At 24.8% G+C, this 14,712-nt stretch overlaps 2 protein-coding genes across 4 annotated transcripts; one reads left to right on the top strand and one right to left on the bottom strand.

Annotated features, from left to right (window-relative positions):
- The first annotated feature begins 28 nt into the window (after window positions 1-28).
- On the top strand, window positions 29-4,493 carry LOC132919781 (deoxynucleoside kinase-like). Of its 3 annotated transcripts, none has more exons than XM_060981627.1 (6): window positions 29-127; window positions 331-761; window positions 1,208-1,333; window positions 1,519-1,697; window positions 3,097-3,215; window positions 3,956-4,493. In XM_060981627.1, the coding sequence occupies exons 3-6, from the start codon at window positions 1,217-1,219 to the stop codon at window positions 4,207-4,209; spliced, it is 669 nt and encodes a 222-aa protein (XP_060837610.1). In that variant the 5' UTR covers window positions 29-127; window positions 331-761; window positions 1,208-1,216; the 3' UTR covers window positions 4,210-4,493. The 3 variants fall into 3 exon arrangements, with proteins under 3 accessions (XP_060837610.1, XP_060837609.1, XP_060837608.1); XM_060981626.1 differs by having other exon boundaries at window positions 331-897; XM_060981625.1 differs by having other exon boundaries at window positions 30-127; window positions 331-561.
- Window positions 4,281-14,216, bottom strand: LOC132919780 (protein spaetzle-like). Its single transcript, XM_060981624.1, has 7 exons — window positions 13,916-14,216; window positions 9,742-9,896; window positions 5,730-6,014; window positions 5,575-5,650; window positions 5,393-5,452; window positions 4,908-5,026; window positions 4,281-4,850 (listed from the first exon to the last, which is right to left on the bottom strand). Exons 1-7 carry the CDS (start codon window positions 13,961-13,963, stop codon window positions 4,565-4,567), a joined length of 1,029 nt encoding a protein of 342 aa, XP_060837607.1. The 5' UTR covers window positions 13,964-14,216; the 3' UTR covers window positions 4,281-4,564.
- Window positions 14,217-14,712: the final 496 nt, after the last annotated feature.

Below are 14,712 nucleotides of genomic sequence, written 5' to 3'. Positions count from 1 at the left end.
TTTTTTTAGTTTCGAGAAAAACTAAAATCGTTCGCCGGCAGTAAGAGCACGCGGGCCACATATTTGATACAATGATACTATCTACTATCGTATTAAATAATTTGCAATTTTTTTCAAAATAAGATAAGTAAGTACTACACTACTAACTGTCTACTATAATAAGTATTAAGTATAGTAGGTATAGGTGTTTATACATAGGAATCCAGTTTCACCAGCCCCTAGTATTCATTATAAAATAGGACTATTATATTATTACTCTTTTTATTTTCAATCTTTTTTTAGATAGGAATATTTTTTAAATTATTCAAAAGAAAAAAATAATTTTTACAGGTCTACCAAAGTTTAAAACGTAAATCCATATCACAGCTGCGGCGATAGGCAAAATCTTTCCCGCCTTTATTTTATCAATAGAACAACTCTGTTCAGTCTCGGCTTAACAATTACTACAATAAATGAGAATACGTATAATAAGATACACACAAAAAAAAACCATCGTTTATAATATAATATATGTTGATATAGCAGGTGGAGATTTGCAAGTTACAAGTGGTCGTTCAACTCGTAAGTCGTAGTAGAAATTAGTTAACGTAGCATCGTAGCACTATAAGTGCTTAAACCGCGAAAACGAGTGTAGTATTCACTATTCAGCATTCAGTAACCGGTTCACGTTTAATGTTTAACCTGTTGTTAACAAAACAACAAAGTGACAAGCTTTATGAGGAACCGAAGCAGTAATTGAAGCATTCCTGTTCCATTTCGAAGTTTGCATCGTTTTTCCTTCTTAACGTGTAGTCTCAATAACCATAGTCATACAGCTATACTGGCTCTCATTGTCTTTTTTGTTGTTTTTACTGCTTTTCATCTATTCTTTGTTACTGCTACATAGATATAAAACAGGTATATAAATAAATAAAGTAATTTTTTTCAAGAATCTATATTTTTGCTTGAAAGTAATCTAATTTTATAAAAATATAAAAATCGTTTTGAGTTTATATTTTTAATATAGGTACCAAGAATATGATTTAATTTGTATTCATATAAAATAAATAAAATATATTTCTTAAAATTATTTAATATTTCTATTAATTTTTAAATTGTTCACTAAGTACCTATTCAATAAACATTTAACAATAAATCCTTTTATAAACAAAACTATTTTTTTATTTTTATTAGTTCTAGATATTCATATTATTATTTTTGGTTTTAGTTTCATTACATGAAAATGCAAGTAATTAAAAAACCATTCCGTGTAGCAATTGAAGGAAATGTTGGGTCTGGAAAATCAACATTAATAAAGTATTTTGAAAACTTTAAGGAAGTTGAAACAAATGCTGTGAGTTTAGTCAGCTGTATATGTATTAGACATAAGTGATTACTGAATAATAAGTATTTTTAATAAACTATAGTTATGTTATCCAATAATATAATTGTATTAGTTCCCTAAAATCATATACTTATATTTTTATCTAGTTTAAAATGTTTTTAAAATTTTAATTTATATATTTTGATATTTTGTAGGAACCAATAGAATCATGGAGAGATATAAATGGTCATAACTTACTTCAACTGACATACTCAGATCCTCACAGATGGAATTTTGCTTTTCAACATAATGTACAACTAAGTCGTTTGAATTTACAGTCAAAAACTACGAATAAAGACATACAAATGTTTGAACGATCTTTACAAAATAATAGGTAATATTAATTTATAAACATTTATTAGTAGAGCTCAGATTTATGTGCACTAAAATGTATCACAATATACCATGTATGTTCAAAAAAAATATTTAAAATAGGCATTAACAAAAAAAAATGTATTTTGTTTATAACCCAGCCATTTTTTAAGTTATATAAGTCGACTCGCATAAGAAAATTGTACTTAGATTTAAAATTTTTTTCTAACCATTTGTTTTACAATAAAATTATGCCCAATTAATCTAATATAATTTTAGTTTGATAATACATTTTTAACTCGTTGAGGTAATTTTTAAATACAAACATATTTTTTATATTTATACTAGATTAGCTCTTTGTTTTTTCTGATTTACTATGTTTAGTACCCACTTTAGAAAAATTAGGCATAATCATGAATCATGATTGAAAAAGAATGGGTTTTAATAAATTATCTAGGTATGATATTGTTCTACATCTTAGTTGATGTTTGAAAACAGAATTTTTGAATAATTAATATAATAGTATAAATAAATAATAAATCCATGAATAGGCATATTCTAAAACATAGTAAATATCAATTTTAACTTAAATAAATCAACTTGTTTATTTCTTTTATAGTTGAATTTAGTATATAATATAGAGTATTTGTTAAATTTTAAATTAATGAGTTCAGTAGTATAAGTATACTTACTGGTTCAATGAAGATATTTTTGAAATTTGTTTTCCATCTTCAAAATCTGGGTTTATTTAAATTATTTTTAGAATATTATTTTAAATGTAAAAATAAAGACTTAAATTGTATTTTTGTGTAAAATACTCATACGAATCAAAAGTGACATAGTTTTTGAGCTTATTGCTCATTATTCACGCTGAGTGGCTGACTAAAAAATAATAAAAATGGTGTGATGTATTGATTTGTGTAAAAACTGCAAAATAAACGTCATTTAGTATTTATGATTAACACTGTGTTTTATATTATAAATTAATCATAATTAAATACACTTAATTTTTAAAATCAATTTTTATCTACAAGAGTTGTTCAAAGTTGTTCCCAGGTTCCTCCATTAACTTTGATGCACATCTAACCATATCTACATAATCAAGATTACTGTATTCCATTATTAAAAATTTAAATAACAAACTTTTAAATATTGAAAAATAAATTTAAAATTTTGAATCGTCGTAAATGTTGGACTAAAATGTAATAAAAATAACATGTTATTTATATATGTAGTACAGTGTATTACACAAATAATAAGTACATAATAAAATGTTTATCTTATCGAGTCAATATAATTATGTTACTGAGATAACCAAAAACCTCAAATTTCAGTATTAATACACAATTAGTTTATTTTATCTCTAATTTATGTGATTACGTATAAAAATATTCATTAAGATAATACAATATTTTCTTTAGATATTGTTTTGTGGAGATGGCTCATGACAAAGGATTATTATCTAGTCCTGAATATGGAGTAATGTGCCAATGGTATGAATACATTGAAGCAAATGTAGACATTGGATTAGATCTAATTGGTAGGTATTAGGTACTATACACTATTTATTTTCTTATTATTAAAACTGTTATTAAATTATTAATAACTACATGCTTGAATTCATTGTAACATGTATCTGTAGTTAATATAGATAGTTTTATATTATACAATTTTCCATTTTATTTTCAAAATATTTACATTTATATGCTTTTACATGTACTTTGTTTCAAATAAAAGTAACCAAATGATGACTGAATTTTTTGAGATGGAATATATTTTAGATAACAAAGCAAAGTTTGTATTTTCTGCCCAATTAATTTTTTTTAATTTATGCTTATTGTTATGTGAATTCTGAATCAAAATTGTCATTAATCAATCATACATTTTATAAATGTTTTACTAAATTTAGAATTTAAGTTTAAGTGATATTTTTTTTATTTTGAGCATTATTGTGTTAGATTCTGAGCAGAACAATGAATGTGTTGATTTTATTATGATATGTTTTTTTTTTCAGTAAAAATGTATCAAACTACTATAATACAAGTAAAATAAACTTAAATAGAATTATCAATAAACACGGTTGAATGACAGCCTTTGCTCAGTATTATTTTTTGTATACAATAATATATCATTGAATTAAAATTGAATTTGTCTATTATAATGACTCGATTGACACTTACTGTAGAACAGAGCAATACCCATTTGCCCACCTTTCTTTTATTGATTTTTTTCCATTGTTAAATAAATTTAATATGGTTATGATATTTTTTGATATTTCAGTTTATCTAAGAAGTTTACCTGATATAGTATATACAAGAATGCAACGTCGCAATCGTCCAGAAGAACGTACTGTAAAACTTGATTATTTGGCAGATCTTCATGAATATTATGAAAAATGGTTAATAAAGAAATATTATAATCTCCCATATCCATTATTGGTGATAGATGTCAACAAAGACTTATCTGATAATCAGCTTATAGATATATATAAAACTTATGAAGATAGAATATTAGGAAAAATACCAGTTTTATAATGTTGTATTGTATGTAATACATTTTACAGAGTAAGTGATTTCATGTTTTATCAAAGTAACTCTTATAAAGATTAATTTTTAAGTTATTTTTTATTTTTTAATAGTTTTACATTTGTATTAATTTGCATCTTCTTAAAAAAAAAAACAATACTTTTTAATTTGTATAACATTAAACATTGTTACCTTAACTTTATTTTAGACCATTTTCTCAAACGTTTAACTCTAAATATTTTACATGTTAGTTATATCAATCAAATATTTAATAAAGAGTACACATATTTACACATTGTTACCAAATTGAAATATATAGATTGATAGTACTTTATCTTATGTGTACCTACCTATCTTAATCTTTTTAATTGTTCTTGTTGAACACATCTTTGTTTCTTTTTGAAATTTCCGATTGATTTTGATAAAACCTTCGGCCTTCTATCTCTTCACCAAGTCCACCCTTTCTTGTTAATAGATCTGGATTTATACTATACATACATTCACAGCAGGATGGTAGTTTAAAACTTTCATAATATATTTCTTTAGAATCTTTGATGGCGACCAATTTTTTGTAAATATATTTTTGTACACAAGTTGTTGTGTAACCATTTGGTAAAAGATCATTAAATTTACATGTCGTGCCAGCATTTCTACACAAAAAATGTAATTAATTTATATTCTTGTACATTTTTAATTTTGTTACTTACATACATTTCTCCACTCGAATCCCTTGTTTAAAACTAGTATTATCATTATTTGGATCTTGTATAATATAACGCCATTCATTGTTTTTTGTAATACCGGCTTCTGGAAATATTACATCTTCCTAAAAAAAATTATACTTATTAAAAAATATTCTTACATAGATTATGTTATGATAATAGTATACATGTACTAAAAGCCTTGGGTATACCAAGGGATCTAAATTTAAAATGTTCACTGATAGTCCATGGTAAAGTTTAGCACCATGTAGGTACAAACTCTTCTAGACTCATTTAAAGTATTTATTAAGTTAAATGTTTTATAATACATATGTTTTTTAAATTTTTTAATTACTTTAATGCATTCAGATCAAAACAACTTGTATATTAAATTATTATATTTTTTAAATTTAAATAACATTACTGCATTGATTTATAAAATAATAAAAATCTATTATAGTGGACATTAATATTGATTGATTGGTACTTACTTTTGATTCACAGAATGGTTGAAGATTATTATTAGATAATCTGGTCTCCAAATCATTTATCTAAAAATATAAATATATTTTTATAATGTATAATTTTAGTAAGGACTATAATTATTTGGAATAATATTAATACACTAAATTTATTGTATACTGTATTTGCATATAATATTAAGGTCACCTACTTCATTTACAGTATCTGTTCCAAAATAAGAAGTTGACATATATTTGCTGGTTCTAAAAAGATTGAATAAATCTTGCCTATTAATAATAATAAAAAATAATTTTAGATAAATTAGTTTTTGGGTATTTTTTAAAATTTATTTGGTTTGGTGTATACCTTGGATAATTATCAACTTTGATGCAAAAGCTTTCGTTTAATGAGCATTTTTCGATTACATGTGGTTCTGGTATAAATTTGTTGATTGGAACTGTTTGAATTTTTTCATTCATTGAATTTGGAAAAACAATTGATGAAGATTTAGTTTGTGGTAATTTTAAACTGCTGTTGAGTTGTTTATTAGTATTATTGGTTGTGTTTTCATTTTTAAATAACGATTTTGTCAAGTTTGCTGTTGGCATATCTCTTGAATTTATAGTTTTATTATTAATAACAGGTTCATTTCTAAAAATAAAACAATAAATTATATAAAAAAAAAATAAATAATAATAAGTTATTAATAGAAGTTTGCGCATATTAATATTATATTTATCTAGCTCTTAAATTTCTAAATGCATTATTTTTTTGTTTAAAAAAGTAGGTACCTATCATCTATGTGTACCTAGGTTATGGATTAAAACCAGTTACCAGCGACCTCCAGTTAAAAGCAACGACTGGACTTTATCAATATTTATAGTGTAAAACATAATATAATGAATCATCCAAAGCGACAAAACTATTGAGATCATATATATTCTAATAAATCCTATAATTTTTGAGAAATATTTTTATGTAATTAGCAAAACAAAACAGCTTGCTATATCTAAGAGAGGAACTACAGGAATTGTTTACAAATAATGCAAAAAGTTAGGGGGTAGAATAATTTCACACTTTAGAGAAACTTGATGTAGATAAAAAATATTGTATACTAATAATAGTAATAATATAGGTAATTTATTTATTTTATTATTATTCACTAGAACTTTATCACTCGTATTAAATAAATAATAATATAATATTATATTATATATTAAATATAATTAAATGTTAATGTTTACTGGCATAACACATTATAATATTTATTATGCATAGAACGATTCACCAAATATGCTCACTCAATCATGCACATTTTTACTTCTACTAATACATTTTTACAAATTCCGTTCTTTGAAATTTTTAAGTTAGGTTTTTCAAACGAGAATGATATTTTTTCTGTGAATTGTTAATCAAATCACTTTTTTTAAAATGTCGATACCCATCTAAATCAAAATTTAATTGAGTAAATTGTCGGTTATTTAATGTTGTACTTACTAAGAATAATAATTAATAGGTAACTATTAGGTCCATAATAATAGGTTTTGTAAAATATTGGTGCTATAATGTTTTTGAATTTTTTATTCCTAAGTAGATATCTATGAATTTTAGAAATCTATCAATATTAAAAAAAAATGTAAAAACTGACCAACTATGATAGGTTAAAATATAAAATCATTTTAATATTCCAGAAAGTACCCGTTAAAATTTTTATTTAAATATATCAACTTTTTCAAAAAAAATCATTCATTTAATAATTCATAGAAAAAAAAGTTGAATCTCATTTGTATCGCCTCAGAAAACTCGCTTTAGTAGGTGTTCTTAAAAATTCCAAAAATCTAAAAATAATTTGGATAAATTCAATGCAAAATGGGGGGGAGGGTGATTATCATACTTGGTGAATTTCAATTTGCAATTCACCTTGAATATACCTACTTATATTAACAAAATATTGTTTTTCAAGGGAAGATTTGTGAAGGTAAATAAAAAATACCCTCCCCCAGCAGTTGCAAATTATAGCAGAAATTCCAACCAGTGATATATTATGGTAGGTATAAGCTCATAGGTGGTATGCGAAGAAAATAGAATTTTTATTAATATCATATTTTTACCTATTATTATTTAGTTCCTAAAAAACTAATGACTGTGGAACTTTAAAACGTTTTTTTTTAATTAAGTGGTTTATGAACATTTAAAAAACTTCGCAGGCTGTACTAGGATATACGCGGTCGGAAATTACCGCACTAGATATATCATATACCTATCTATAATATAAATTTTTATGAATTGTTCACCTATTGATAAATACAAATATTAAAACTTTCGAAAATGTTTAATTCATATAGTTCTATATTATTATTTTTGGCTGTTTAATTATTAGTTACAAGTTACACCATTGATTATAAATAGCCAAATATGTGTCTACTAATATTTAAAATCAATGATTACACATCATATATTAATTTATTCCTTTTTAGGTTTTCCATATACAAGATAGGTACTATGAAGTATGTAACAAAAGTAAAAAACTGCAGATACTAATTAATCAGTACCTATGCATAATAACGGACGCGACGTAGAAAATACTTTTGTTCGGGATGTCTTTAATCCTTTTAGTAGTTATAGCCGTTACAGGTACATTATATAATATTTGGAAACCATCGATAGTATCGTAGACCCTAAGAGTGCAGACCATAATTTAAGAACCACTGAAAAAAATCAGAATGTACATATATTATATAATGCATAGGTACAATACACGGGTTTTAAAATTTACTAAGAAATCGATGGCATTAGAATTTATACAATCAAGAACCTATGGTACCGTTGATAGCTGATAGGTCATCGGTGTCATAAATATAAATTATATTTACAGTAGGTATACCTATGCTCTAATTTACAAATGAATACTTGGTATTGCAGTGTAAGAAATGCATATAAATAAATATGAAACTATGTAGTTATAATAATTAATATTTATCTATTCATGGCTACTTGGTAAGAGTACTTAAGTTCGTTTTAAATTTAAATTTTATAGGTACTATGTTTCCAAGTACCTACATTTTTGATTTTCAAATTTTATTAATTTTGTTTTAAAACATTAAAAATACTGAAAAATGTATTCTACTGTATATTATAGTAGAATTTCGTGTATATTTTGTCTTTATTATGTACCCAAAAAATGTACACTGTAATGTCTGTAATTATTGATGATTGAAATTGAAATTTGAATACGATGATTATTTTTTGGAGTGTAAAGATGCGAAAGAAGCGAATGGATAAACATCGATATTTATAGCTTTCTAAGAACAGATTATTTTAAATTATACTCATACAAGTTTTATCTATATATTATAAAAATTATAAATATTTTCTTAATTCCGTATAGGTAATTCGATGCATTGATTAAATGGACAATAAATAGGTAATTAAAAACATTTTGAATGGTACTTCATTGTGTAGCCGCGTAGATACACATAAAACTGAATAACTAAAATTATTAGAAGATAGTTTTTCGTTGAAATAAAACTTACCTTCCTTTCCAATTCAACTTCTTCCTCTTTAAAATATTTTACTTTTTAATTTTTATTTATAAAATCGTCATTTTGTAAAAAATTACAAAATTAAACCTGCAAATCTCCTGTGCAGCTGGTGACTACACTCCACTAAGAAGTAATTTCATCTCCTTTAAAGCCCTATCCTACACAGCAAAAATTTAACAAACCTATCATTAACTAAGTAGTAGGTAAGTACCAACTATACATTTTATACTTCATAAGCTGAATTGTCGATAAAAACATGTTTACTTCTCATTACGTCCCATTAACTACCTACCTATGATATTTATATATTATATAAACTATATAATAAAATTACGGTATTCGTATTCTTAATGGAAAATTAAAACCAACAATGAAAGGCTTTGTATTATAAGTTTATAACTTTAACTTTAAACGAGATATATTTTTTTCCGATTTTTCAGAACAAAAACATTTTATACCATCGATCTGACAAAGTGACAACCTACAGCCTACAGGTAAGATTAAGATAGTAGTTAAGAAAAGTTCTAGAGATCACTAATAATGCCTATATTGAACACTTTTTCTGCTCCTATAGTTAGAAAATTCTAGAATCCAGCTAATAGTAAGTACATTTTTAAATAGACATTACCTATGATAAAGGCATAAATGTATCATTATTGTGTTAAGTAGATAGTATATACAGTGATATTATTAAATATGTAGGTACTGAAGAATAAGTACTGATAATAAAAATGTTTTATGTGTCGTAATTTAAGCCTTTAGGTAGGTAGGTACCTTTTATAGTTTTATTATATTAAATTATGAAACCTATGCATAAAAATTACCAATTAACCTACTTTTGATCTTCCTTATAATTTGATGTTGTGGTTGTAGTATCTCGATTAAACAAACTTGTTCTTTTCGGCCTATTCCTTGCAGGAGACGATAAATATCCTTCCCAGTATGAATTATAGTCATAAGTGTGTTGTGCTGTTGAATTGGACAATTGAATCTAAAAATTAAATTAATCTTTTTAACCTTAAGTTAAGATGATTTTAATCAGTTTAATTATAATTTCAATATTTAACATTGAACAATCATGTGATTTAAAGGGTCCTGAGGTTATTAAACTAATTAGTTTTAGTAAGTGTTAAATTTAGATTTAATTAAATATATGATAACTTTATGAGTAAGAATAAATTTAGGTAAATATCTTTGTTCCTACAGTAATGAACTATTTGAATGAAAATTAAATATGTAATAGGTAAATACTCGCCTAATTTACGTTGTGTATGTACTAGAATTAAAAAGATTGTATTAACTCAATTTAAAATTTGAATATATATTTTTTATCCTAATTAATTTACTAATATAATAATATATGTTTTGTTAAGACTTAAGTATCAATAATACAAAAATATATGGTGGTTAATAAGTCAGTAGTATTAAATATTAATACTTAACATTTAGGTAAGAGGTAACCTTATTGCAGGTTAAAATTATAGATTATTTGTTAATTTTTTTAACTTATAAAATATGACTTATTTTGTACTAATACTTTGTAGACATTATAATTAATCTTGATAAGTATACAATTAGGTATAGTTCAGCATTATTATTTAATTAGGTACCTATCTTCCTATATAGTTCAAACAATAAGGAATATATAAATATATTCGATCGGTAATAAAATAATAAAAATTCTATCAATTTTATTATAGTAAATTGTCGTTAGGTACTAACAAAATAATGATAATTATTCGTATTATTAATCTAAAACATAACATAAATAAAAAGTATAATCTGAGTCTTTGACCTTGTGTATTTGTTATTTGATCATTATTATCTATTTTAGAGAATCTTATCTGATTAATTTAGTCAATTAGTCTGATCAGGTACCATGGAAATGAATGAATATATAAACTGAGGTGAATAAAAAAAATGTTGAGAAGTTAGTATATTTTTTACTTAATAAAAATGTAAGAATTAATATCTAATTACAAGCAAACCTATTCGATTAAAAATCTAACATATTATGTCAGTGTCTAAACATGATAGAACTACAATCATAGTTTCTAATTTTGGAACATATTGTATATAACACTTATTAGGCATATCATCTAGTATCGAGGAATTATTTAATTACATTCCAAAAATATTTATAGTAAAATACTAAAATGAGTAATGATTAAATAATATAACCAACATAACGTGCTAAGATTTCTCATCAGGCGTTTTAATACTTTAATATTATATATTATATAATGTATATACATAATACAAATAGGCATAGGTATTATTAGTTAATCGCGTTAACCTAAACGTGCGAATGTTTATCGGAATTTTTACAAAATATGACGTTATAACTTACGTATTAAATAAGATTTAATGTATACAACTGTAAACCATTTATGTATGAAAAATAAATATGTAATGTAATTGGTTATGCACGTCACAATATATACATTTATTATGAAAATACTCATACGTATATTAATTCTTACAACTTACTGGATTTTGTATTAATCTCATAACCTTTGAAATTTTAATTTACTGACAAATTATCGAATATTGTTATTAGCCATTAGGGGCGCTCGCGAATTGCTTCCCATCTTACCGTCAAATTGCCTTCTGTGATTAAAAAAAAGTTATTCGAATTGCCTCCCGATTTCCAAAATATCATTCACTTGAATGGCTTTCTATTTTGGACCCTCTTATTGTATAATGAGATCGCATCCGATAGCTATAATTAATCGATTTAGGTATAATCTTACATATTATAGGCAATATTTATAATTTAAATAAACTGAGAAAATTGAGTCAATACGGATTGATTTAATGTCAATATTAATATTACCTAAATGTTAATAAATAATTATAATATTTTAGTAAATAGACCAACTCAGCAATAATAATCAATATAATAATGAAAATAATAAATAATAAATACACATAAAATAATTTAGATGAAATATCATTCTGTCATTCTGTTGTACAGACAAAAACTTAAGTTTATATAATTTAATGATGGACTAATCTTTTACTGATAATACGTAAGTGATCGACAAGATTGTTTCATTCAACAAATAAATCCGTATGGGAAATACTGTATGTCTTAAAAATAATATTTTTGAACATTACGGAAATCGATATTACATGTATAACTATCGATATTTTAATTAATAATCTAGATTCTAGGTATGCTATGGGAAGCAATTTGAGTAAATTATTTAGGTATACTCGAATTTGGCGGTGGTAAACTCTCCTGGATCAACATTATGGTTACCTGTAAGAATATGTAAGCTCTCCCAGGTCAACATTTTTAAACTGCAATATACATTAAAATTCAAAGTTGCAATAATAAATTAAACAAAACAAGTAAAAATTGTAATACAAAAAATAATGAAAAAACTATATCTAAAAGAATATTAGAATAGAAATAGATACCATAAGTTTTTTAAAATTTGTGTATTTCTATTATCAAAAAAAAAAAAAACAAATTTAAACATTTTTATTTTATTATATATTTTGTATTTATTTTGTATCTTAGATTTATTTTATGAATTTTTATTTTTTATTGTATTTTGACTATAATATTATAGCTCATTGAAGCTAAAGGCATTAATTTATATTATTATTATTATATGATTAACTATTTTTAAATGAAACTTAAATTTATATTAGATTTATTTTATGATTTTTATTAAATTAAATAAGTAGTACTGTAGACCCAAGATAGTTTACATGTTTCCGTCAGGTAGAACTGGAATAGACCCGGGAGAGTTTACCACCAAGAGAGTTTATAATTGCCCCTAGAATTGCCTCCGAAAACACCCGGAGACAATTCAAGTAAAAAAGACCTAAATTTGGGGGGCAATTTGAGTGTCACCGTAAGTATAGGTAGTTACTATCTATACCTTCCAATAATAATATAATTGTATAAATTATTGGATTTGGTAATAGATAGGTAAATACTTTTAAATACGTAAATAGGGTAGGTCGTCATCACTCATCAAAAGGTTCTCTGTGTCCTGTGTGTAAAATTAAAACTATTATTATAGGTATATAATAGGTGTATAATACCTAACCTAGGTACTTTCTAATTGTCAAGTTTCTTTTCTAAATAAATATCAAATACTATAAATTAGGAGTGTAATAAGTAGGTAGGTAGGTACTATAATATAGTATAGGTAATAAACAATACCTAGGTAACATATTATGTTTTTATATTTTATAAGATAAAATTGCGTCGTATAATAAATATTAATTAGTATTCTGTAAACATTAAAGATTGAACATACACAGTACACGTCATACCTATAATTTGGTTTTATAACAAATAAAACTATTGTAAAGATATATTTTTGTCATGCTCTATAATTTGCTCACGTAGGTATCTAGTTAAGAGTTAGGTAGGTATTCAACTCTATTCGATTATTATTAATTATGAATTAGGCATTGACACAAGTTAAATACTAAATTTTTCCAGTTGTAATTTATTTCAACTACATTAATTAATTTTAATCACTACCTAACGAAGTAAAGAACTTGATACAAAATTAAGGTATACATTTTAATATTATTAAAGGTATTAGAACTTAGAAAGTACCTATCTCAATAAAAGAAGTAACAAGTAAACTATACCATTATACCATTTATACCTATCTTAATATTTTAAAGTAAGTTAATTAAACAAAATGTATTGGTTAGAAATATTATAAATTTATAAGCTTTATATTTTAGTTAATTTTTGGAGTAGGTACTATCACCTATAAGAATTATAATATCAAAGGCATAAAAAATGTGTAAAATAAATCTATGATGCGAGTTTAAAATAATAATAATAATAATAATACAATAATTATTATTCTGCTTCTAACGGTCAGTTTGTTTTAACTATTTCATATTAATATAATAATATAATATATGGTTATACTATAATACTATATGTACAAATAATGTACTACACGCCTATTGGTAAAAAGTTGAAACCAGTAAATAAATGTTATTCATACAAAAATATTTCATTACCGTGCTAATGAGAGCCAGTATAATCATCAGCCACGGCCATTCGGTCATTTTGTCAGGGTTTTCACATCCGCGTAAATTTACATAAATATAGGTACATGCATAATATTATATACTATAAACAATTAAATATGTACACAAAAGTTATAAAATGTGTTTATGTATTTTATTTTGTTTGACAGATTGTAACGATTGTTCAATGTATACGTAAACATAAGTTTTATAATATTATTATTATTGATGCACGCGCACACACCAAACAGGTTGACTACTATTTAAGCACTGCCGGACTGCCGCACTGGTGTCTGGCACGGTGGCACTTGCCACTTGGCCACTAGAGCAGTTGGGCGGCGATAGTTATATCTATAATAATAAATTATAGGTACTTATAAACATTATGTGCACGAGCGGTTTAATGTACCGGTTTTTGCCTACATGACGCCACTGTAAATTATCAGATCGACTATTAACTAACATTCAAAAACATACAATTAAAATGTAACTACCTACATTTAAATATTATACAGTATTTATACTTTACCATTGCTTATACTGAACTTCATCGAGTCTCGTCAAGTGCCCAAGTAGGTATATGATATAAACAACACGATATGATCGCAAAGGTTCAGACTTAATTTAAGTCTGCGTAACACGTTACTTGTTTACCCTTTACTCGTAACTCGTATTATTATATTGTCATTAAATTATTATTACTAGGGCTGGGATGTATATGTAGTAAAAACCAAAAATATGTACATATAATATATGCAATTAGAATTGCCAAAATATGTAGTATAAAA

Source organism: Rhopalosiphum padi, chromosome 2, assembly GCF_020882245.1.
Source record: "Rhopalosiphum padi isolate XX-2018 chromosome 2, ASM2088224v1, whole genome shotgun sequence".
Classification (NCBI taxonomy): domain Eukaryota; kingdom Metazoa; phylum Arthropoda; class Insecta; order Hemiptera; family Aphididae; genus Rhopalosiphum; species Rhopalosiphum padi.
Note: the sequence above shows the minus strand (reverse complement) of the source record. Positions and strands in the feature narration are given on the sequence as shown.

Bases quoted from the DNA above. Each gene is read 5' to 3' on its own strand.
- LOC132919781 (XM_060981627.1), top strand. From the start codon at position 1,217: ATGAAAATGCAAGTAATTAAAAAACCATTCCGTGTAGCAATTGAAGGA. The intron at 1,334-1,518 runs GTGAGTTTAGTC...GATATTTTGTAG, and splicing joins AGGAAGTTGAAACAAATGCT to GAACCAATAGAATCATGGAG. The intron at 1,698-3,096 runs GTAATATTAATT...TATTTTCTTTAG, and splicing joins CGATCTTTACAAAATAATAG to ATATTGTTTTGTGGAGATGG.
- LOC132919780 (XM_060981624.1), bottom strand. From the start codon at position 13,963: ATGACCGAATGGCCGTGGCTGATGATTATACTGGCTCTCATTAGCACG. The intron at 6,015-9,741 runs GTAGGTTAATTG...TTTTATTTTTAG, and splicing joins AATTATAAGGAAGATCAAAA to AAATGAACCTGTTATTAATA. The intron at 5,027-5,392 runs GTAAGTACCAAT...AATTTTTTTTAG, and splicing joins AACCATTCTGTGAATCAAAA to GAAGATGTAATATTTCCAGA.